Source organism: Anolis carolinensis, chromosome 1 (assembly GCF_035594765.1).
Source record: "Anolis carolinensis isolate JA03-04 chromosome 1, rAnoCar3.1.pri, whole genome shotgun sequence".
Classification (NCBI taxonomy): domain Eukaryota; kingdom Metazoa; phylum Chordata; class Lepidosauria; order Squamata; family Dactyloidae; genus Anolis; species Anolis carolinensis.
The window spans coordinates 269,362,726-269,387,138 of record NC_085841.1 but is presented as its reverse complement, the minus strand read 5'-3'; the positions used below and the strand labels follow the sequence as shown (position 1 = coordinate 269,387,138).

Sequence of the window (24,413 nt, the reverse complement as noted above, 5' to 3'; positions counted from 1 at the left end):
GAGAAAGGAAAGGTAGCGATAAAAACAAATTTCCAGAATGTTATATTAGTATAATACCTTTTTATCAGAACAACACAAGGTCACAAAAATGTGCAAGCTTTTTGGATATCAAAGTCACTTCATCAGGCAGAATGTAACAAAAAGGTGAACTTTCCCTTTTCAGTGGAAGTTATGCCAAAGTAAGCACCCATGGGAGTTACCAGCTGCTACTTCTTTTTTATCGTGTCAGAAGTGACTTGAGAACATACTGCAAGTCGCTTCTGGTGTGAGAGAACTAGCTGTCTACAGAGATGTTGCCCAGGAGACACCCGGATGTATTACTGGGAGGCTTCTCTCATATCCCTGCAAGCTCGAGCTGACAGACGAGAGCTCACCCCGTCTCACAGGTATGAACCAGAAATCTTCAGGTCAGCAACCCAACCTTCAGGTCAGCATATCACAAGGGTTTAACCCATTGTGTCACTGCAGCTCCCACCAGCTACTGTCAGAAAGGAAGTGCAAACAGAGGAAAGGGGAGGCTTATTTCCCACAAAAATCAGCTAAGGCCTCCCTTTTCAGCTATCCAGCTGCACGAATGCAAAAGGTACACAAACAGGTGAGTCTTGCAGAGGTCATAGGAAAGTAAGCAGCCAGAGATGGTGGTGGTAATCACCACTCAACAAATCTTTGCAGGAGAGAGGATAAAGCTGGTGGTATGGAGGCAACCAAAAAGTCAATTTGGCATAGTAGTTTAAGCATTTGACTATATATCTGGGTTTGTATTCCCATTTGGCACCAGAAACTCACTGGGATATCTCAGCTTCAGAGGCAGGTGATGGCAAAACCCCTCTGAACAAATCACCCCCACCCCCCAATTGCCCTAAATTGGGAATGACTTGAAGACACACAGCAACAATGAAGGCAACCAACTAATGCCTCCCCCTCTCTCTCTTTGGATTGCACCTTGATGAGGATTTTGCTCATTGGCTCACTGCCTTGCCAGTGGGAGAGCTCTAGTGAACACAAGATAGGATGAGATGAATGCTTCTGCACTTTGGTAAGAAGTCCAGAAAGGACAAGAAGGATTGCTGTTTTCTGCTCATGCTTTCATCTTGTCTCCTCACTAGTATCACCTTTCCCTTCAAAATTAAAGTGGCAGAGTTGAGCCAGCTTTGGAAGTAGCATGTTAATGCATGTCTTACTAGTTTATGTACCCAGCGTTGCCCGGGTTATGCATTTAGTAGTGCTATTTATTAGAAAAATGAATCGTTAGCTTTACGATTGTAGGGGTGGTTGAATCAGAGAGGTAAAGAAAAATATCCAGAATTGTTTACAATAATTCTTTAATTACACTTCACTTATATATTTGTTCAATTGTCTGATATGCTCACTGTAATTTAATTTTCTTTGGTTTTGGAAGGAGTTGTCTTATGGGGGTGTTTTTTTTTATTACACAGCCACCTCACTTGAATAAAGATGCCCAATTATTCACCAAGCAGAAGCCCAAAGCAGTACTTTTTTTGTTCCTTAGGTAGTCATCACACCCTGTTGATATAGGTTTCCATGGCAATCATCTAGTGGCCTCTTGTGCTGGCAGCTGGCTTTCTCACTCATTGTTAATTCAGCAATCACATTGTTCTGTTGTAACTCTCATTAGTCCAATACCTGGTCAAGCCATCACTTCCATCAGCCCCACATCTGGCCGGGCTTCAGCTCGTGGTTCTCCTACTAACTAGTCAGATAGTTCAGCTTTCTTGCTGGGCTCTCTCTTCCATCATCCCCAGCCTGCTTAGTGAAGAGGTAAGGACGTTGGGAGATGCAGTCTGGCAAGTAGGCTAAAGTCATATAATCAGTTAGGAGAGCTGGACCTGCAGCTGTTGGTGAAAATGACACAGTGTTCCAAGTGTTGCTGGACTCAACTCCCATCATCCTCTATCAGGCCCCCACCTAACCTTGCCAGTATTTTAAATTGGGTCAGGAAGCGTAATAATGTGTACTACGTTTGGTTCAGATCTATCATGGTTGGGATTCACATGGCTCTCTGGATGTAGCTGGAGTACAACTCCCACAGTCATCCCCACCCTCAATGTTTCTTGTAGGATAATGAAGGGTGTGTGTACCAGGTTTGTTCCAGATCTATCAAGCCTTTGTGGTTCAAAAAAACATATTTACAAACATGGCTATTTTGAATTGTATATGTGTATGCTATAGCTTGGGCAACTTGCCCAAGGTCACCCACAGAGTTTCGTGGCTTAATGGGAATTCAAACCCTGATCTCTTAGCCAATACTCAGACCATTACAACACATTGACTTCTGGTAGTGAGTCAACTTGAGCCCCAAGTCAGGATGATGATGAGGTGAAGTAAAAAGTATTATTTTTTAAATAAAGCTCAAAACTGAAAAAGCCACAAGTGGGCAGGATCTTTATAGAGATGAATCACAGTTCCACAATCATGTGTTGGAGGGGGAAAGGAAGGGGCCTGACGCTGTGAGGAATGGTGGGAGTTGCAGTCCAAAACACCTGGAAGGAGGGAGGGAGGGCCCAAGTTTGCCCATACCTCCTGTGGTGGGATATTAACCCCCGCTAACAGCTTTTGCCATACCTCACAACCTCTGAGGATGCCTGCCATAGATGTGGGCGAAACGTCAGGAGAGAATACTTCTGGAATATGGCCACACAGCCCGAAAGACATACAACAACCCTGTGATCCCGGCCATGAAAGCCTTCGACAACACAGCTTTTGCCTTCTTTCCCACCACACTTTCCCAAAATAATTGCATCTTCTCCTCGCTTAAGCGGCTGAGGAGGAAAAGGAAAGGGCATGAGGCCTATTTTTCATACTAACTCAAGCAACCAGAAGCCACTTTTATCCCTATGTGTGCCGGTTTAGGTTTTTACAACATGCAGGGCTGCCTTTTTAACCTCTTTTGACCTCCGTTTTGCATAAAGCACCGCCCCTAGAGGCTTGATTCCCAAGCAGCAAAAGTAGGGTCCCGCGGTGGAGCCCCAGTTTTTCTGAGGGGGGGGCACTCTGCTGGGAGTCCATCCGGGCCTTTCGGAGCCTCCTGACTGCCAGGCGCCGACTCTCTCTCTCTCTCTCTCTCGCTCCCTGTCTTTGCCCCAGACGTGTGGGCAGGCACGTCCCAGGCTAGCCATTTCGGCCAGGCAAGCCCCGCCCCCTCCTCTGACGTCACGGGAGGGGTCCCTATTAAAGCGCCCGCCCGCCTCCCTGCCCCTCGCGGTGCTGCAGCGGGAAACAGAGGAAGCAGAAGCTTTGGCAACCAGGTAAGGGCCGCGCCCTGGCATTATGGACTTGGTGGGGTGTTCTAGTCGGGGGAGGCAGCAGCATTCCTTGGCGAGGAAGGCCGTGCAGAAGTACAAACTCCTGTGTTTCCAGAGGTGGCAAAAGGCGCGCGTTCATTCTGCATACAGCGCAAAAGCGGCGGAAGAGAGACACGCAATCCTCGTGGGAAGAAGGAGGCATGCCGTTCCGCACGCAGGCGGGCAGAATGACACTCCTGCTGAGCCTCCTCCTTTCCCTCCGAGGCAAAGTAATCGGTTGATTCCAACCTCTGGTATCACCTGTTGAGGGATAGATAGGTCCGCACTTCTTCAAACTTCTTGCCTTGCCATTCCTGGGCTTCTCTCTCTTTTTTTTATGAAAGCGGTTATGTAACCGGAGAAGGAAGCAGCTGCCCGGTCCACGTCGGGGTCGGGAGGGCTGCGAACCAGGGACGGAGGAAAGAAGAAAGCCCCTTCCCCTTTTAAGGTCCTGCCGGGATCTATTGCTGCTGGGATCGAGTGGGTTCTTCAGTGGGGAAAAAGAGTGGGGTCGCTGCACTCTTAATCAGGGAGGGAAGCCTCGCCCGACCTAGATGCTTTGTTTTGAGAAAGCAGCACTCCAAAACCCTCAAAAGCTTTGAGATCCCAGCCCCGAACACGCTTTGCATTAGGAGCCCCCCCCCCCCCCCCCCCGAATCCCCAGTCTCTGCCTCACCCGCTGGCGCTTCTACCCGGGAGAAACTTCCTTGGCCCAGCAGCGCCCCCTTTCGGCCAGGGAGGGGAATGCGGAGCTGGCTGGAGCGCGAGGCGGAAGAGGAGCCACGGGACGTGACTGCGCCCCACGCGCGCCTTCGTGGCCATGGCCAGGACTGCGCCTACACTGGGGAAGGAAGGAAGGAAGGAAGGAAGGAAGGCAGTTTCACACCACTTGCACTGGAGCCTCCGGTGGCCTAGGGGATAAAAGCCTCGTGACTTGAAGGTTGGGTTGCTGACCTGTAGGTTGCAGGTTCGAATCCCACCTGGGGAGAGCGTGGATAAACTCCCTCTGTCAGCTCCTGCTCCATGCGGGGACATGAGAGAAGCCTCCCACAAGGATGGTAAAAACATCAAAACATCCGGGCGTCCCCTGGGCAATGTCCTTGCAGACTGCCAATTCTCTCACTCCAGAAGCTTCTGACACGGGAAAAAAACACTTGCATTGCCATGGCTCAAGGCTGTGGGATCCTGGGAGCTGTCGTGAGGCACTTGCACTCGGTGACAGAGAAGGCAAAAGAGCTTGTGAAACCACACAGCCCCCAGGATTCCACAGCATTGAGCCCTAGAATCACAGAGTTGGAAGAGACCTCATGGACCATACAGTCAATCCCTTTCTGCCAAGAAGCAGGAAAATTGCATTCAAAGCACCATTCAATGGACATCCAGTCTCTTCTTTAAAGCCTCGAAAGAAGGAGCCTCCAAGAACCACACTCCAGGGCAGAGAGTTCCACTGCTGAACAGCACTCACAGTTAGGAAGTTCTTCCTAATGTTCAGATGGAATCTCCTTCCCTGTAGTTTAAAGCCATTGTTCTGTGTCCTAGTTTCCAGGGCAGCAGAAAACAAGCTTGTTCCCTCCTCCCTATGACTTTCCTTCACATATTTATACATGGCTGTCATGTCTCCTCTCAGCCTTCTCTTCTGCAGGCTAAACATGCCCAGCTCTTTAAGCTGCTCCTTGGCAGAGAAGGATGCCACAGCACTGAGCCCTGTCAGTTCAATCTGTATCAATTCTACAGTGTAGATCAGGCATGGGCAAACTTGGGCCCTCCAGGTGTTTTGGACTTCAGTTCCCATAATGGGTTGCTGTGAATTTTCCGGGTTGCATGGCCATGTTCCAGAAGCATTCTTCCCTGACATGGCCATACAGCTCGGAAAACTCACGGCAACCCAGTGATTCCAGCCATGAAAGCCTTTGACTTTCCTGACATTTCACCTGCATCTATGAAATGCATCTGGAGAGGTTGTGAGATCTGTTAGAAACTAGGCAATTGGGGTTTATATATCTGTGGAACAAGGAACATGAAAGGCACTGCAGACTAATCCCACCAAAGAAGTTAGCCATAGCAGAGCACTTGATGAGCCAACCTGGACACAGTATACTATTTGAGAACACAGAAATGCTGGACCACTCTCACAGCTACCATGCCAGACTACACAAAGAAGCCATTGAAATCCACAAGCAGGTGGACAATTTCAACAAAAAGGAGGAATCTGTGAAAATGAACAAATTATGCTACCAGTATTTAAAAAACACTAAAATCAGGACAATAAATAAAAATCAACACTCAGAAACAGGAATTCCAGACAGGAAACAATCAGAGGCAGCTAGCACCTCCCAACAAAGGATTCCCACAGGCAGGAAGCAGCCGGACCTTGAAGCTGAAAAGCCATGAAATGCTAAGCTGGCCAATTGCAAAATTCACACTTGCCTCAAACAGACAAGAGTTCTTTCTCCCAAACTGGACATTCCACAGATATATAAACTCTTGCCTAGTTTCCAACAGAACTCACAACCTCTGAGGATGCCTGCCGTAGATGTGGGTGAAACGTCAGGAGAGAATGCTTCTGAAACATGGCCATACAGACTAACAGCAATCCAGTGATTCCAGCCATGAAAATCTTTGACAACACAATGTAGTAGTAGTAGTAGTAGTAGTAGTAGTGGTAGTAATACACTTTATTTATATTTTTCTCTATCTCCCCGAGGGGACTCAGAGCGGACCACAACATACACAAATAGGCAAACATAAATGCCTTTAATACAGTGGAATAACAATGACATACAAATACACAGAACAAAGGTAAAGGCTTCCCATTTAATCTCCAGATTTCTGGAGGTAGTGCTCAACTCTGGCCATGGGGAGGTGCTCTTGTTCCATTTCCAAGTTGAGGAGTCTGTTGTCTATAGACACCTGGTCATGCTGCCGGCATGGCTATATGGGCGGTACTTATTGGTCTACTCACATTTGCATGTTTTTGAACTGTTAGGTTGGCAGGAGCTAGGGCTAACAGCGGGAGCTCACCCCAACCCATGGCCTTGAACTGCCAACCTTTAGGTCAGCAGATTCAACAGTTCAACCCGTTGTGCCACCGCAACCCCTGTTTGTGAAACAACACAGCTCCCAGGATTCCACAGCATTGAGGCATGGCAGTTCAAGTTTTATCAATTCTACGGTGTAGTTTGGGCAAGGCCGAACTTGGGCCCTCCAGGTGTTTTGAACTTCAATTCCCACAATGCCTGCTAGGAATTGTGAGAGTTTAAGTTTAAAACCCCCCCTAGAGGGTCCAAGTTTGCCCATGCCTGGTGTAGCTGCACTTTGGAACTGTAGGCTCTTAAATCGTGTTTTAAATGTGACTCAACTACAACCAAACACACAAAACGCTGAGTGATTCTGGACAAGCCACACACCCCATCCCCAGAAAACCTCAAGATGGGGCCGCCGTAAGTTGTAAATGGATTTTAAGGCACACAGTAACAAAACCTGGCAGAGTCTCAAGAAGGGTGCTCCTCCCCCCCCCCCCCCCCACGCCTCCTAATGATAAATCCTTCTCTAAGGAGAGGCAGAATTGGACTTGCTACAGGCTTGTGCTGCCCATTTGATGGTGCATTTCAGAGGAAGCCAGCTGAATCCCTGGACGATGCTCCTCATTGCTTTCACATTGCACAACTGTAGCTTGGACTCTGGGGCATATTCTTGTGGAACCCAGAGATTTTGCGGTTGAGGAATGTCTTGTGTTGAGAAGATCTGATGATTTGGAGTCTCATGAGTTTGCTATAAAGTATGTGTAAAAGTCTCACCCTGCCATGGTTGCATCCAATGGAATCGGGTTTTGTTGTTTGATGAGGCACTAGAACTCTCTGGCAGAACATTCCAAGGATTCCTCCCTCAATTACAAATCCATGGGTTCCATGGAATGAAGCCTTGGCAATTAAAGTGAAATCATAATGCTATAATTTTGTGGTGTGAGAGAACCTTACAATTTTGAGTATGGTGATAGCACTTTGCTCAAAGAACAACCTTCTCTATGTAACAGTGGGCTGAAGCCAATTCTTAGTTCCCTGACTTGAGTAGATCCATTGACTCAATGGATTTACTCTAGTTAGGGACTAACAAGGGGTCATTTTAGCACTGTTAATGTTGGTTGTCCTGCAAAGAGGTCAGGGAAGTATTGGAACTTCTTTTGTAGCTCGCCACTTATTCATTACAAGGTAGTGTACTGATTCACAGCCATATCCCATCTTTTCTTCAGTGGATTCACTGACTTTGCCCTTGCTACCGCCCTGAAAGGTGGGCCAGGCAGGGAGAGACACTGTATTAAGATAATGTCCTGTGAGTTTAGCTGAGAAAGATGATTTTTTTTTTCCAAGATGGAAAATTAGAAATTTGAAGTGAGCTCAGTGTTGGCTCTTACTCCTTGCATTGCTGTGGCCTCAGGGCTAATGCCCCACAAATATGATTCATATTCATGTCATGATGCAGATGTCGTTGGCTGGACACAGAAACAGACATAGAAAAAACTGACATGGTTGCCAGTACAGATGCAGTCACTGACTGAATTAACCTTGAGGCAGTGAGTGGGTGGATTCATGTATGTGGAGAAGTGATAATGCGATGACTCCTGCTTACCATTTAGTTTACTTTTGCCCTGCTGTGGCTGAAATCCCTGCTGGCATCCCCATAGTAACAGGGCCCTGTAAATGTGGATTGTGTTCTGTTTTCCATGCATAAATGTTGGATTCCAGTTCAGATGGATTTCTGTGGACAGGACAGACAACACCCTTTGCAATCCAGTTATGTGCCTGCTATGGGTCAGGAGTTGTGTGCTTGAACCAGTCCATGTGACTTTGTCCCCAGAGGCTAGTAGAAGCTTGCTGCTTTACAAACTGAAATCCAGACTCTAGTGCTATCACCCTGGATGTACAGTTATGGGAAGAATGACTTCGATACAAAGGAAGTCTTTAGTAAGGGTGTGGCTTTGGAGAAATTGTTGCAGTATCTTACATTTAAAAAGCAACAGTCACCAAATTGCACCACACTTGAGTTTCCTGTGATTGCAGAAATGATGTACAAAGTTGCATTTATTCCCAGCTTTACCTTCACCAGTGACAAATTATACACTCCACAGAGAAATAGATGGACAAGGGAGCCAATTTCTGAATAATAGTTAATTGTATCTTTGCCATATCCTTCCTCTTAAGGTGGGGTGTGCAAAAAGAGAGAATTAAAAAGATATGGTCATTACATTCTGGAAGCCTGTTAAAGTGTATTATAGATTTGAAAATTAATTCAGAGCAAAGTGGCACACATCAATTTTCCTGCTGCTAAAGCTTCACTTAATTCCGGTATCACCTCTATATGATTTCAGAGCATTCAAATCCAATCCCTACCTGCTTTTGTTTTCAGGACAAAGAGAGGACTTCTAGCCTCATCCAGTCTTGGAAGATGGTGCAGCTCAGTCTGGTCTTTGGGGGTGGGAACTGCCCTGCCCACTTCTTTTAGGAGCCCAGGGAAGATTGCCTCATGCGTCAGGTTGCCATCCTATTTTATCTTAAGAGAGAATGACTTGCCTAAGGTCATTCAGTGAGCTTCATCATTTGGATTAGGAATTTACACTGAAGTTTTGCGATTTTAGCCTGAATCTGGCTACTATACTGCATGATAAATTAAAAAATTAGCTACACAACAGTAATAATATCAGGAGAGCACATGGGAATGGTATGCTGCCCACCCCTGTTGCATAATATTGGAGGAGGGATGCCAAAAATCCACTATCATCCGGATCTTTTATTTGGAATGCAGCTGGGGTTTCTTAGTCTTATTTCTATTAATCTAGCTATGTTGGAACAGGGAGGAGGCACTATCATGGTTCTTGACTACTGTAGATGAGCAGAACATTTAGAGTCTCCTGGGTTTTTTTAAATATGCTGCCACAATTAAATTAAATTAAAGTGGGGAAATCCTGCTTTGTTGAATCCAGGGTATAGGGAAGATGCATTCTCAGACTTAAATCCAGTTGTTAGTCCAAAATAGAGTTAACCAATTAAATTAATAGAGCTTGCATAAAGGCTGCTTTACCAAGTTGCTGTTCATATTAATGGGTCTATTGGGGCTAACATTTGGATTTAGACCCCAGATCACAGGAGGATTAGAAATATGATCTCTCAAAACGCCAGGTGCCTGATCTCGTAAAATTGTGAATCAGATGAAGAATGTACAATTCTGTAAAGTCTTTTTGGAGCCTACTGGTGAGTCATGTATTTGTCTCTACTGACTAGTTCTGAATTGCACTAATATTAATTCAGCCTCTTACTGGAAGAGATAATAAAAAAAGACCTTTAGTATAGCTGGTGTGAGTCATCTACAATAAAATATCTTCTTCTCTATTATCTTTTTTTTAAAAAAAAATACTTAAATCTTACAGAAAAATTCCTAAATAATTCATATACCATTTGCTTTAAAATACACCTTTATGGTATGTCATGTAGTTTTTATATTTGGGTAAGCAAGTGGCCTAAAAGGAGTTTGACTGTCACACTTCAATCTGCATGTTAGTCATAAGGGATTTTTTTTTTGCAAAATCCACCCAGTGCTACAAATTTTCCACATACTTATTAATCCCAAACTAGGAAGGGTTAGAATTTAGGTTCCTTCAATTAATATATCCAGAGTTTCCAAATTTGGAGTTGGCCTCATGTCATGGCAGTATGTTGATTTGTGTACAGAATGAGACTGCTCAAGCCTGCTCAAATATGCAAAAGGCCCCAGATTCTGTTTGAGCATGAAAACTAAACAGAGTTAGCCCTGGTTAGCCTATACCAAGTGCTGTAGGCTATATTTCAGAAGAAGGATTTTTCAAAATTGAGCATTCCTTGCCTAAGAAAACCCCATAAAATTAATGGGGCTGTCACAAGTTGATGGGCAACTTGAAGGAACATGCACATACATGACTAACCAGTTGTTCCGTGGTCAAACTGCTGTGATTACCCCTTTTTTAATGGAGACAAATGAGTGCATTTGCACAGTTGTAGAAATTTGATACTGTCATGGCTCCATCCTACAGAATTTTAGGATTTCTACTTGGATGAGGTGGTTGGAATCATCTCCTGCAGAGCTCTAGTCCATTCTCCTGAGCATTAGCACTCTGCAGGAAAGAACGCTAAGCACCTCATTAAACTACACGTCCTCAAAACTGTAGCATAGAATAAAAAACAAGGTATCAACATGTGGCAGTGCAGTGTGGGTGCCCTTGTCACATATGTAGGGATTGCAGATCATTCCATGCTCGATTCTTCCTGCAGTTATGGGGCTGCGGTGTGCATGAGAATCCTGACTATGAGAACTGCTGTAATTTAAGCCAGTAGTCTTTGATAAATCAGTGTATGATATGTCATCTTATGTTCTCCTAAATGTTAGTCATGAATGAAAGAAGAATGATTTCAGTGTCACCTGAGCCTCTGTCTCTGTTGATGTTTCAGCATGCACATCCACAGCTGCTTTTTTTCCTTTTTTAAATTTATTTTATCATAATTCAATACATTTGTTATACATCGTTTGTTTTACAGAAGACACATAATATTCAATACATGGTAGATTGTATCCACAGCTGCTTCTACAGACTCTGGGCCCTGTCACGCAGGGTATATAAAGCTGTAGTGTTTTTCTAAACTACAGATACCAGGATTCCATGCCATACTACCATGGAAGTTAAGAAGGGATCATAGTTTTATAATTATGTAGTGTAAAAGGACCCGTGTTTGTTACACCTATTTTTGGTTGAGAGTGCTATGATTTGGATCCTGATTCAGAGCAAACTGGCACATTGTTTCCACTTTCATGTTGCTGAAGCCTTCAATTCCAGCATCATCTCCCTATGTTTCTATGCCTTGTACCCATCAGTCTGCTGCTATACATTTTTGTCTTAATTTTATAGTTCATAACCCCTTGTGTCCCTGTATTAGTAGGCACCCCCCTCCACACACACACATACTCTCACCTCCCATTGGCACCACCCAACCTTATGTTTTCCTGATAACTCGTCAGTGCTTCCTTTCTAGAGAGTCCTAATATCTTGACTCAACAGGACATCCTGTTTCAGCCTTGGACATGCCTTGGGGTTTCCATCTTTCACACTGCCAGTTTTCAGATCAAACCTTACATCTCCAGCTTATGTTTCTGTTGTTGCAGCTTCTCTAGTTTAGTTATCAAAAGTTGGATAGATAAGTGTACTTGTCAGTTTTTTCCAAAGCATGCTTTTTAATAACTGAAATGATATTGCCTTTAAGTAATTGTGTAATCACACATGAAAAGCAAGCCATTCAATAAAAGTTTTGCTGTTTCAGCACCCCAAAATGCTAGTAATGGTGTGTAAGGCACAACATTTTATTCCCAACATTGAGACACAGAAAAGATCTTTTTTAAAAAAAAAACCCACAAATAAACCAGAAGTGACTTACCACCACTTCTTTTTTTTTTTTTTTTGAAAAAAAAAGTCTTCATTGGGCCTTAAAACATGGGGAAATTGCCCTGTTCTGCCCCAGAGGGCATTTGAGGTGCATTTTTATAAAGTGCATGGTGGTGGGTGTTCCCCCATGTCTCTTAGTGGGCTAGTAATTCCCTTTGTGCCCCCCCCCCATTACAATCCCCCCTGTTTTAGATAACATATATTGTTCAGCTCATTTTCTTGGGCACCATGAGGTTGAAGCTCTTAGCACTGATTTCTGTGCCGTAGGTTTAAGAGGAGTCATGGGACAATCCTTGATGTTTGCAAGCCAGAACAGCACCAGAGAATTATGAAGTAAAGCTGTTCAATTGCACTTAAGACTTCAACAGAAATCAAATTAGGCACGTCAGACAAGGGCCCTTCCAGACAGGCCCTATATCCCAGGATCTGATCCCAGATTATCTGGCAGTGCAGACTCATATAATCCAGTTTAAAGAAGAAAACCTGGGATCAGATCCTGGAATATAGGGCCTGTCTGAACAGGCCTTAGGACAATGCAAATCTGTTCTGATGTCCCTCGTTTAGCATTAATCCACCCAGGGCTGGGTAGGCTGACAAAATTGACACTGAAATATTAGAAGGAAATTCCTTCTTTTCCATTTATTTACTTTAAGTACTTATAAGTGGTTGTTTAGGACCAAGGCTTCACAAGGCAGTATATGCTAAACAAATGAAACGGGTCCATTAGAATCAGGTTTCTGGGAGGACAAACATGCAGTCACTGGTATCATGTTCACAGTTATCTGTGTGATGAATATTCCAATATTTTGTTTATTTCCTTGGAATATATCATCATGATGCCAATGAAAAGCACTAATGTTTGTTTGCTTTTTTTAAAAGAATGAAGAGAACAGAAAGCCTATTGCACTAGGCCCTATACTTTGCCGATTTTTTTGTAGTGATGCATCAAAGTAACCTAATAAAAGAGCTGCCATTAGCATCCATTGATAGATATATGAAAACATGAAAATGCTTTGATGGGTTAATTAATATCCAAGTTGCTGTTGCAGCAGAGTTAATATCCTGGGCAAGGTTTCCTTGGATCATACCATGAAATGTGGCTGACTTTATAACTCTGCAGAACTATGGACTTTAACTCTGGGCAATCTGTGTGCACCGTGTCAGTTATGTGATCCACACCTGAGCAGTGCATTTTATCAGAGTTGAACCATAGATTGCTTTTGCTACTTTTTATTTTTATCATTTTGTGCCCTTGAGTTTCTTAATCACAGGCTAGACTTTGTCTTTACATTTGCACTGAACCAAACTAGCAAGCGACTTTGTTGTGTTATGTTGTCTCTTGCAGCAGAAAAAGGAAGAAATTGTGTGGGGGGGGGGGGGGGAGAGAGAAATGAACTAGCTGGTTTTTGTTTTAGTACACATTTCTGTGGATAAAAAACTCAATTCTTCAAAGGCAGCACACATTAATCTCTCTCTCAACTGCTGCTGAAGAAGTGGGTTTATAGCCATGAAAGCTCATTATAAAAGTCAAAGTATGTATGTATGTTTGAACATGGTTTGATGACTCTGAACCAAACTTGATACGCACACCCTTCATAAAGTCAACAGTGACTCTGGGGAGGGAAGGCAGGTAGAGGATGATGGGAGTTGTAGTCTAGCCACATCCAGAGAGCTATGTTCAGATGGATCTGAACCAAACTTGGGACACATACCTTTCATCACTCAACTTAAAATATTGATAGGGTTTGAGGGGCTCTGATAGAGGATGATGGTAATTGGAATCCAGCTCTATCCAGAGGCCCATGTCATTCCCACCCACAACCAAGAGTCTCTATCCTCCAAATCAGCTCAGTCGTCTTACCAGGCTATATCTCCCACCATCGTAACCCTTTTGCTAGGCAGACTGGGGCTGATGGGAGTTGCAGCTCAACAAAAAGGCTGAGACCTCTGACCAGTAAGGAAAGCTGTGAGTTGCAGCCCAGCCAGATGTGGGACTGATGGGAATTGTAGCTGGTCAGATCTGGAACTGGTGAGAATTGCAGGCTGACCAGGTCTTGGGCTGATAGGAGTTACAATCAAGCAACATGATAGACAACATCCCCCCCCCCCAATTTTGTATTACATTTTCAAAAGCATACAATTTAAAGCCCCCCAAATAATATAAGGATGCCTGCACTGAAATAGAACAACTGAAACAATGGAAAACACTCATTAACCTCATTAACAATTACTTTTTCTAATAATTAGCATTAGAAAATCCTTAACCTGTGCAACCCTGAGTATATAGCTAATGCTAAAATAGAAGCCAGTCTTGAAAGCACACATTATCTCTCAATTTCTTGGAAACCTCCGTTTTCATCTTGAGTATTTAATGTCTTCATGTTCACAGAAAAATAATGTGCAGGCATTAGTCCAGATTGCACTGATTGAGTTTTCATTCCTGTTGAAATGGTAGCAACAAACTACTGGTGGTTCAATTCCTGCTGAAATTGTTGGGGAGCTAATTCACCGAGCTTGTCCTGGTGATTCAAACAGTTTAATCTAGATTCATCTGTTTTGAAGACTGATGAGATGAATGGGACAGTTGGATGCAACATCCATTGATTTGTGGCAGGTTTACAGCCCTAACTTGAAGCTTGTAGGCTTCTTACATTCACATTGTTTGCAAAAACAATGGAGCCTCAGTGTTGAGATAAAAATAAAACCCTGCAAAATGAAAGTTTTAAATTTTCTCAATAAATTCTTTGCCAAGGGGCATGCAATGACTTATCAAAATGATGGGGAGGCTATTAGAAATAGACAGTGTAAACAAATTGAAGCAAGCGGATACATTTACATTCGGGAGAAAAATGGAATATTGATTATATTTTGTTAATTAAATGTTTTTCTTCTTTCTTAGTGCTACAAGATGTCTCTCAAGGAAAAGCTGATTGCAAATGTTCACAAGGAAGAACATGCCCATGCCCACAACAAGATCACTGTTGTTGGGGTTGGTGCAGTTGGCATGGCTTGTGCCATGAGCATTTTGATGAAGGTAGGTAGATTTTGCATCATTTGTTGACAGGCGCAGTGACTATACTTTAGTGTCTGTTAAAGTCGGTTACACGTCTAGCTCTTTTATACAATCCATTGCTCAGCTGTTAATCTGACAACTTCCAGATGTGTTAGACTACACTTTTCAGGGCTGGGAAAAGTTGTAGATCAAAATATCTGGCAACCAAGCTGAGAAAGTTTTGTCCTAGAAAAATGCATCTTCGGACCCTACGAGATATTTAGGAAGGATAGCAGTCAGTAGAGCGTAACATTAAGGAGACATGTTTTGAGATTATTTCTGGTAAAATAGATGAACAAGTTCTGTTACTAGGGGATCTAAACACTGTTACAACATTTAGTATCCACATACATATTCACATATATATCATTACATTTCACTCTGATGACATCTTTATGAAACTCAATTAGTGACCTTTCATAGGCAAATGTGTTTGCACAGATAAATATATGTGTGTAAATATATGTATAGATACAAATTCTGAACTATAATTCTATTCTAAACACAAATTCTGTATCACTAAACTGTGTGGAGTCAGAACATGCTTGTATTGCAGTGACTTGTCAACCAGGTGCGATCCATCACACCAAACACAATCTATCAGCCATGTATGATAACACAGCAATAAGCCTCCAGTTGCATCGTGAGACACCAGTGTCTTTGAGAAATTGCTGCCTGTCTAGAACTGCAGAAACAGAAGACTTGTGCAGCCGATTGATAGATTGCTGTTGGAAGAATGCTTACCTGCATTTGACATGGGTGCTCCTGGGTTCTACAACTTGTTAAAGCCACAAGATTCATATCAACAGACGTTGGTGAACTTGACATTCTCTTATTACTTCTGACATTTTGTAGGACTTGGCTGATGAACTTGCCCTTGTTGATGTCATAGAGGACAAGCTGAGGGGAGAGATGTTGGACCTCCAACATGGCAGCCTCTTTCTCAAGACACCAAAGATTGTCTCTGGCAAAGGTAAAAATGTCTTCCTTCTGCCCTGGCAATTTAATTCAGACTCTAGTTGCAGTCATAAAGCAGCAACATTCAGTCCCACTTCCCCTGGAAGACAGAAACCCTTCTTTATATTGAAACCAAAATTATTCGTTTCTTCCATAATGGTCCCTGGGGGTGTTGTTGCTTGAACTTGCCTGCATAACGAGTGTTCAGTATGTAAGGCAATAATACATTACATAGTCATAAGTGTTCTAGCACTTTTAACAGTTATGTGTTCCATTTTATGGAATACTGGGATTGGTATAGTCATTCCTTCACATTTTCAGGCATTCCTTTTACAGATTTGATTATTCACTAATTGGATTAATATGTTCTCTTTAGGAATCTTTAGGTCCTCCAGTGTTATTCTAAGGTCAATGTCTGGTGGAGGTTGACTATAGAGTCACACTGGAGAATTTAGAGATTCATTGAAAAGTAAAATAGTGCTTCTTTTCTTCACTATTTTTCCACTTTGTGGGGAGTCCTGTGCTCCTAAGCCCAGCAAATTTGGAGGACCTGCTGTAGTTTGGTTTAGGAATTTAGAATTCTCTACTAGATTGTTTTAAGTAAGATGAGTAGACCATCTTCTGTCAGGGAGAATTCTGAGTATCTCACTAAACTACAAATCCAGGTTTTCTTAAGGATAGAGTCATAGCAGTTAAGAGTGATATCAGATACAGTCCAAATGAGGTGCTTGAAAGCTGATTTAAGCCTGAACCAATGGAACTAAAGTGTTAATTTACCAATTTTCCATTGATTCAGTGGGGCCTTGTCTCATTTTTAATTATCCTATTTATGGCTATATGTATTGATTTTAGACCTATATGTAGCTTTTCTTTTATATGGTTGTGAGGCATTAAATCTTTGCCATTTACTATATTGTTAAACTGCTTTGAGTCCCCCTAGGGGTGAGAAAAGTGATATAAATAAAATAAATAAACAAACAATATTTGGAACAAATAATTGGTTTTAGATCTTAGCCAGCACCCGGTCTATGATTTTTAATTAAACAACAGAAATTCACCTATGTTATATTTAAAATTGTAATATATTTGAAATGTAGCAGGGCACTGATAAACTACTTAAATTTATGGCCAGTGTGAATCAATTGCCATCGTTCTGGAAAAGCTACACAAGCAAAAAGAAGGGAGTTGTATTATAGAGAAAATCTGGCTGAAAATGCTGCCTGATGGAGCTTCTCTTTGTTTTATTTTCTATCCATACCTCTACTTATATAATTGTAATTGACACTATGATAAAATAACTTTGAGTGACTTTGCCAAATATATTTGCCTCCTTTTCTCTGTATTCAAATCAAACCAGAAAGGTGTACGTCATGGCTAGCCTTTTAATTCTCTTTCCAGTGTAATACTGCTGAAAGCTGTGTCTCTGTAACAAGCTGAAATTTGCACAAACATACCTGAATATGTGTCCTCTTGGCTATGTTTGAAAACAGGGCTATTAAATTGTCATGTTTCCATACACAAAAACTGTTGCAGGAGTGTCTGTCTGAAGTGACAGTAGTGCTTCTTTGTCTCCATGTATTAGTGTTTCTGTGTAAGCAGCAATTTTTAGGATGGAAACATACAGTGAACTATTAGGAATTTTGATATGATTTGGAAAGTAGTTTCTAGCCACCTTAGAGGATAAAATAAATGCTTGGAAATATGTGTACTGTAGGGAAACTCTATGTAGGGTTCCAGTTCACCTCAAGTAGTTTCCTAGCACACAGATTCCTAGAATCTGTAGTCTCTCGGTGACCTTATACATCTGTCTTTCCCTATAGGGCTGTTCCTATCTTCCTCCATGATGCTTCATCTTGACCACAACCATATTGTTGAATGTCGTTTTGACTAAATGCAATATATCCTCTCCCCTTCTCTCTGTTGGCAGATTATGCTGTGACTGCACACTCCAAGCTGGTCATCATCACCGCTGGAGCACGCCAGCAAGAAGGCGAATCTCGCCTCAACCTGGTTCAGCGCAATGTGAACATCTTCAAATTCATCATTCCCAATATTGTCAAGTACAGCCCTGACTGCAAGCTTCTTGTTGTTTCCAACCCAGGTTTGTCATCTCCTAATATGTCTGCGTCTAGATTGCTGTTGGTCCTCCTGGTGCTGAGCACAAGGAACAGGTTTTTCTCTGTGGAAGGAAACCAGGGAATTCTGAAGTACAATTTCAGGGAAAATGGGGAGGGGCCACAATCTTGCTTCTGTGCATTGGAGGTGAACTTTTGGTAGGTCATGTATACTTCCAAGCCCTTTCTCTCTCTGGAGGGTAAGCGTATTCTTTCAGTACAGTACAGCTCCTGTATCTACATGGAATACATTTCTGGACTTAGCATGGAAATGTGAAACTGCAGTTAATAGTGATCCCTATTGAAATGAATTGGCTTCCAGTGGAACCATACCATAGAATCACACTAAAGAACATATAAATCTCTCTCTAGCATTTCTAGATCTTCCAGTTCTGGCATAGAATTGTGCTGGAGGACCTAGAAAATGTTTGAGATAATACTTCTCTGGCATTTCTAGATCCTGCAGCATGACTATGATCAGGCTGGTGGAAGCATATCATAGAACCTAGAAAATGCTTAGAAAAAACCATATTTTTTGGATGTGGATAAGTGTCAGCACACTCTTGATTCAATTCATTGAGGCTGCTAATTTCTCACGAAGTAGTTTTTCTGTCCCTTTAACAGTGGATATTCTGACCTATGTGGCATGGAAGATCAGTGGATTCCCTAAGCACCGTGTTATTGGAAGTGGCTGCAATCTAGACTCTGCCCGTTTCCGCCACCTGATGGGTGAAAGGCTGGGGATCCACCCTCTCAGCTGCCATGGCTGGATTGTTGGGGAGCACGGAGACTCCAGCGGTAAGCACAGAAACCTGTTCATTGCCTAAAAACTTTTTTTCTATCAGATAGTGAAAATCATTTAGCTATGTTTTAAGGAAACTCGCCAAATCTTGGCATCCTGTAGATGTGTTGGATTGCAACTCTCATCACCACAGACACAATCTCCTTTTGTATTCTTGGGAGGTGGGCAGAAGTATGTAGAGGAAAGTGTAGTTTAATGTACTGAGATAACTGGCTGCTTGGTAAAAGAGAAAAGTGGCTGGGACATTTCCTTTAACCAAACTCAGCTCTTTGACTTCAGACTTACGGTATTAGTGTTGGGCAGAGACAAGGGGAAGCTTCTCAATGTTGCTCTATCAGTATGAAAGTCAGCTTAGCCTTTCCTGCTTCATGAAGGTAACACTAGATGATCTATATTTGACTTGGGAAGGTCTGTTCAGAAAAGGTCAACTCTGAAATCCAAGAAGACCAGATCCTGCTGTGCTGAATGCTGCCCTTTACTCTTAACAGAGGAGTTCAGAATATATCTTCTCATTTATGAATATTGCTGCCCTGTGATGTGCTATTTTTTTAAAGTCTCTGTTTTGACTCTCCGTCATCCTGTATTTAAAAGTTAATACACACAATCAGGTTGTACTTAGAATACTTAGTGGGAACTGATGGGCACCAAATGCAGTGATGTGAAAAAAAAGCTTTTAGTGTTGGTTTGCCGCTTCTCCACTCCCCCTTTTTTGTTTTGGAAAAGGCATATGATAGAGGAAGAATGAAGAGTTAACGTCACAATGTAAAAATTCCCCAGCAACTGGGATTCAGAGATAATCTGATACAGATGTGTCAAGTGTGTATAACCATTGTCTCAGTAACAGTAAGGGGTTAAATCTCTCTCTCTTTCCCTCCTGGTATGGGACCCTTGTTAGTGATTGCAAGTCTCTGTTCAACATGAATAGTTGACTCTCAGTATCCACAGGTTCTGCATCTAGGGTCAACTATCCATGGCTCGAAAATACATTTTTTAAAAGTTCTAAAAGCAAACCTTGATTTTGCCATTTGATATATGGGTTCTATTTTCCTCTGCCATGTATATCTTGGGAATAGAGTATCTACAGATTTTGGTATTCGTGGGGGATCCTGGAACCAAACCCATACTGTATATGAAATCTGTATTCTGAATGGCAGGATAATTTCCTAAATTGCACTGATAATCTTGTCATTTTATTCAGTGCCTGTCTGGAGTGGTGTGAACGTTGCTGGTGTCTCTCTGAAAGGTTTACATCCTGACATGGGATCTGATGGTGACAGTGAGAACTGGAAAGAGGTTCACAAGCAGGTGGTAGACAGGTAACATTTTAAATTCATCCGGGTGTTTCAAACCTGCATTTCTCAAATGTATTTGCCAAACTATCCAATTATGCAGCTATAGCAATTATCATGTTATGTAGGTCGCTTAACATAGCTGAGATTAATCAGAATCCTTAAGTCCACTGATCAGTAGCAGTGCTTTATATTAACATACTGATACGTCTACTTCTTGGGAGGAGAGCAATGGACAACTTCAACAGAAAGGAAGAAACCATGAAAACGAACAAAATCTGGCTACCAATATTACAAAACTCTAAAATCAAAACAGTAGATGGGAACCAACACTCTGAGGGCAGAGGACAGCTAATGACTGAACGAAGGATGCCCCCAGGCAAGAGACAAAAACCTTTCCAATGCTAATTAGGGTGATTAACTGAAACATTAATGCTGGCTTCCCAGTGACAAAGGACTCTTTCCACACCCTGGACTCTACACAGATATATATTCTTTCCTTTCCTTACTTAGTTTATCCATATCTCACAACCTTTGAGGATGCCTGCCATAGATGTGGGCGAAACGTCAGGAGAGAATACTTCTGGAACATGGCCACATAGCCCGAAAGACATACAACAACCCTGATATTTAGCTACTTGTTGAATGTGCCTATTCATTAATTCTATCTTTGTATAATGTTTCTATGGCATTTTGTTTTTTAAAAGTAAAAGGACAAAAAGATCTAACTTTTTGTCCTGAGCAGAATAGATGCCAAGAGATGCCCCAAACAGGTAGAAAGACAGGATACACATAAATATAGTAATAATATGACAGGAGTGATAATTTCTTGGGCTATAGGCTGGACCCCAAGATCATTCAAAGCGCCTCTTTTGTTTTGCAATAATTGGAAGATCATGCCCCAGGGACAAAATCTCCCTAAAGCAAAGTGGAGGGTGCCCTTCCCTTTCTAAGGGTTTCAGCCTTAGAACTGTGGCTTTTCATCAAAAGCCACAAGGGTAGCACAGTTCCTTAGCAGACTTGATTTCGGAAACATCTGGGCACTGCTTTTCTTAACAGAGTTCTTTTTTAAACAATATTATCCATTTAGTGCTTATGAAGTTATCAAGCTGAAGGGATATACATCTTGGGCAATTGGACTCTCTGTGGCTGATCTTGCTGAAACCATCATGAAGAATTTACGAAGAGTGCATCCAGTTTCTACAATGGTCAAGGTAAGGCAATATGTCCTGAAGTTTGACTATTTAGCCACTATACAAGAATTCTCATGGCTGCTCCAGTCCCATTGATTCTCTCTCATAGAACAAGTTGGTTCATGCAATAGTAGTTGGGCTTTAAAGAACTAAGCATCTATACTCAGCATTCATATTGTTGGATGGCTGGAAGAGCAATCCACTTACACATGGGTCATTCCCTTGTGCCAGCTACCAAGAAAGGAGTCCATAGTTCTTTTCACTTGCATCTGTTGACTTTTCTCTTTCCCTGGTAGTATTTCACACATATCCTTCCTTTCAAGCAGTTTTACTGCTGTTAGCACTCACCGATCTGAATTGCTGCCTTCTTCCTAAGAGAGGTTTTTGTACATCTTCTTGGCTGTAGTAGCAGTGATTTTTTTTGCTTAATCTGAAATCAGTTTCCATTGAGAACTGGCTGGATAACCCATATGTGGGTGGATTGCTATGATGTGCCTCCCATTCGTTCAGTATCCTTCCTGTCATGACATACATTTGAATCAATCAGATTAGCCATTATGTCAGCTTCCTCTTACGAGTCCTTTTCAGCATACATTATACAAATATTCGATACCCAAGTAAGTTTTAAGAGACAAAGAAAACGGGGTACAACTTTATTAACAAGAATCCAGCGGTATAGTTCCACTGACAGAAGCAGATCTGTTACTAAGATTTCTTGATTTCACAGTCTTAAGTAGAAAGTTGGAGCCAGAAGCAAAGGAGTCCCGTGGAGAGCTGAGATAGGCTGCTAGGGAAATGAATCCCACGCTTCCTGGTGCCACTGCTACTGATGCACACTAAAGGATCCTTGCCAATCTCTGCACTATTTTAAAGACATTATAGGTGTGAGAAAGTGTGGCTACTATTGTTCTGAATTAACAATCCAGCTAAAAGCAGAACAAACAGCAAATAATTTTATTATTTTCATTGTTCTCTTTCCCAGGGCATGCATGGAATTAAAGACGATGTCTTCCTAAGTGTCCCTTGTATCCTGGGCTTCTCTGGAATTACAGATGTTGTGAACATGACTCTGAAGAGTGAAGAGGAAGATAAATTGAGGAAGAGTGCAGATACACTCTGGGGAATCCAGAAAGAGCTGCAATTTTAGACCTGGCGTCCTGTCATGTCACTGCGTAATAGTGTTGAATGGGTCTTAGTGGATTGTTTTGTTGCACTTTCCAAATAGGTCAACTCCTTTATGGAGTTTCAGCTACAAACACGTGCAGAGCTAAAACTACACATACACTGTTTCCTATCCAGTAGGAAGCCTGCAGCTCCTGTGTAACAGTCCTGAGCGGTGAGATAAAATAACACCAACATGCACTGAACCAATACTGCTGAATAAAACCACCTGACCTTTCCTTATCTAAAGTTACCACCCCAGTCTTCCAAAAACTCAAGGGGAAAAAACCCAGAGTATCTTGTGATCAAACAGACAAATACAAATCAATATTCTCTGCTTACTGGTAGCTTGATTCTCCTACTGAGCAGCTCCAAAGTATTTTCCCAGCACTGCTGCTTATCAAATCTTTGTGCATACTTTTCCAGAGACACTTGTGTAGTCTAGTTGTCTTAAATGTAAAGAGGAAAAAAACCCTCAAAACCCTCTGTATGCAACAATTACAACTGATGCAATTTTCCAACTGTAGTACCAGCCCAACCAATAAAATAATTAACGGTTACTTCTGTTTTGTCTGTCCTATATTTGAGCACAAACTTTTGTGCCTATTGTTTAAGAGTACAGTTTGCAGTGGGAATTTTGTTATGCATTACCATTACTAAGAATAAACCACATTTGCTACCTACTAGTAATTAGGACAAGGTCTTACTGTTGACATAAAGGGTGGAATCCAGTTGGTGATACTTGTAACATAAACTTCATTCATGCCTCTGTGTTCTCAAATATATTGTGCCAGGAGTGCTCAATACATCCTTTTCTAACAACTACTTCCATGTGTATAACTGCCCTGATCACTTTTGACTGAGGGAAGGTGTTCAGATTCCTCAATTTTTGTATCTAGAATAAGAACCTCATCCTTGGATTGTATTCCCAGATGCAGAAATTCTCTTCCCATGGTTACTAATTTGGTAATGGGGGCACATTTCAGCAGCAGTTGGGCTGGTTGCATGCATGAAGTGCGCTGGAAGTGTTATGTTCCACCAAGTATATGCAGGATTGCAGAACAGGGAGATAGGTTACCTGGCACATCACCTTCACAACTTTTTGGGTTGTCCTGACCCCTTGTATTCAACAGGTAACAACCATGTGCTTCAGGGTGCAAGCAGGCCTTCCCAGACTGACTGCTGCCCAGTTTGAGAACTGTGTACTGAGCCTCATTATTTTGAAATAACAAATCACTTAAGCATTACCCAATGTGTCTTTTACTGTATCAAATTTTAACTGTAATCTCTTGCAAACATTAGTGGTAAACAGCTATTAATACAGGTATTGGATGTTAATCTGATCATCTCATCCTACTCTTTTGACCCAGGTACTTTCTAAAGATTTATGAAATGGCTTCAGATAAATAAATAAAAAATTCTATAAGGCAGGAGTGAGCAACTTGCGAGCCTCAAGCTGTTGGGACTATAGCTCTCATTATCAGCCAATTATGAGGGATAATCTGTTGCGTAGCAACATTTAGAGCCAAAGTGAGCAACTGTGGAAGGATAGAGATCCCTAAGCAACCACTCCCTGCACCTTTTAGGAGTATAGAGGCATTTTGCCACATTTTGGGGTTTATCTGAGTCAGTCCCAGGAAGAGGCCTTTTTAAAAAATGTAACTGGAAGTAAATAAGCAATTCACGTTTCCATTTTGGTTTTTAAAAAGGTCTCATAAATTTGCTCGAGTTGTTGTTCTAGTTCTCCCAGTAACCAGTAGATGCCTTCAGAAAGCCCAAACTCACTGCTCCATATTTTCCTACAGATATCTTATTCAAGGGGCAACCTGTTTCTGCACCTGCAGGTTTTCCACACCTATCTATGGTTAATACGTGAAAGTATCCTTATCCCCTTTAATTTGTTTAATCCTACTTTTTAATTACCGGTACATTTAAATGAGTGATTACTAACATTGATCTGCGAATTGTGTAAATTAGTAATTTGTTGGAAAGGTACAAAGACATGTATCTAAAGGAGACTTACTAGAATAACACTGGGCAACACATTTTGTTAGACCTGGTTCTGGGTATATTTGACCTTCT

At 42.1% G+C, this 24,413-nt stretch overlaps 1 protein-coding gene and 1 non-coding gene across 2 annotated transcripts; both read left to right on the top strand.

Moving 5' to 3' along the window:
• Positions 1 to 3,107: 3,107 nt before the first annotated feature.
• Positions 3,108 to 22,891, top strand: ldha (lactate dehydrogenase A). Its single transcript, XM_003214746.3, has 8 exons — positions 3,108 to 3,266; positions 14,663 to 14,797; positions 15,671 to 15,788; positions 17,700 to 17,873; positions 18,511 to 18,684; positions 19,887 to 20,004; positions 21,068 to 21,191; positions 22,153 to 22,891. Exons 2-8 carry the CDS (start codon positions 14,672 to 14,674, stop codon positions 22,315 to 22,317), a joined length of 999 nt encoding a protein of 332 aa, XP_003214794.1. The 5' UTR covers positions 3,108 to 3,266; positions 14,663 to 14,671; the 3' UTR covers positions 22,318 to 22,891.
• On the top strand, positions 10,380 to 10,475 carry mir5400 (microRNA mir-5400). Its single transcript, NR_130001.1, has one exon. It is a non-coding gene; the product is annotated as a microRNA mir-5400 (primary transcript).
• Positions 22,892 to 24,413: the final 1,522 nt, after the last annotated feature.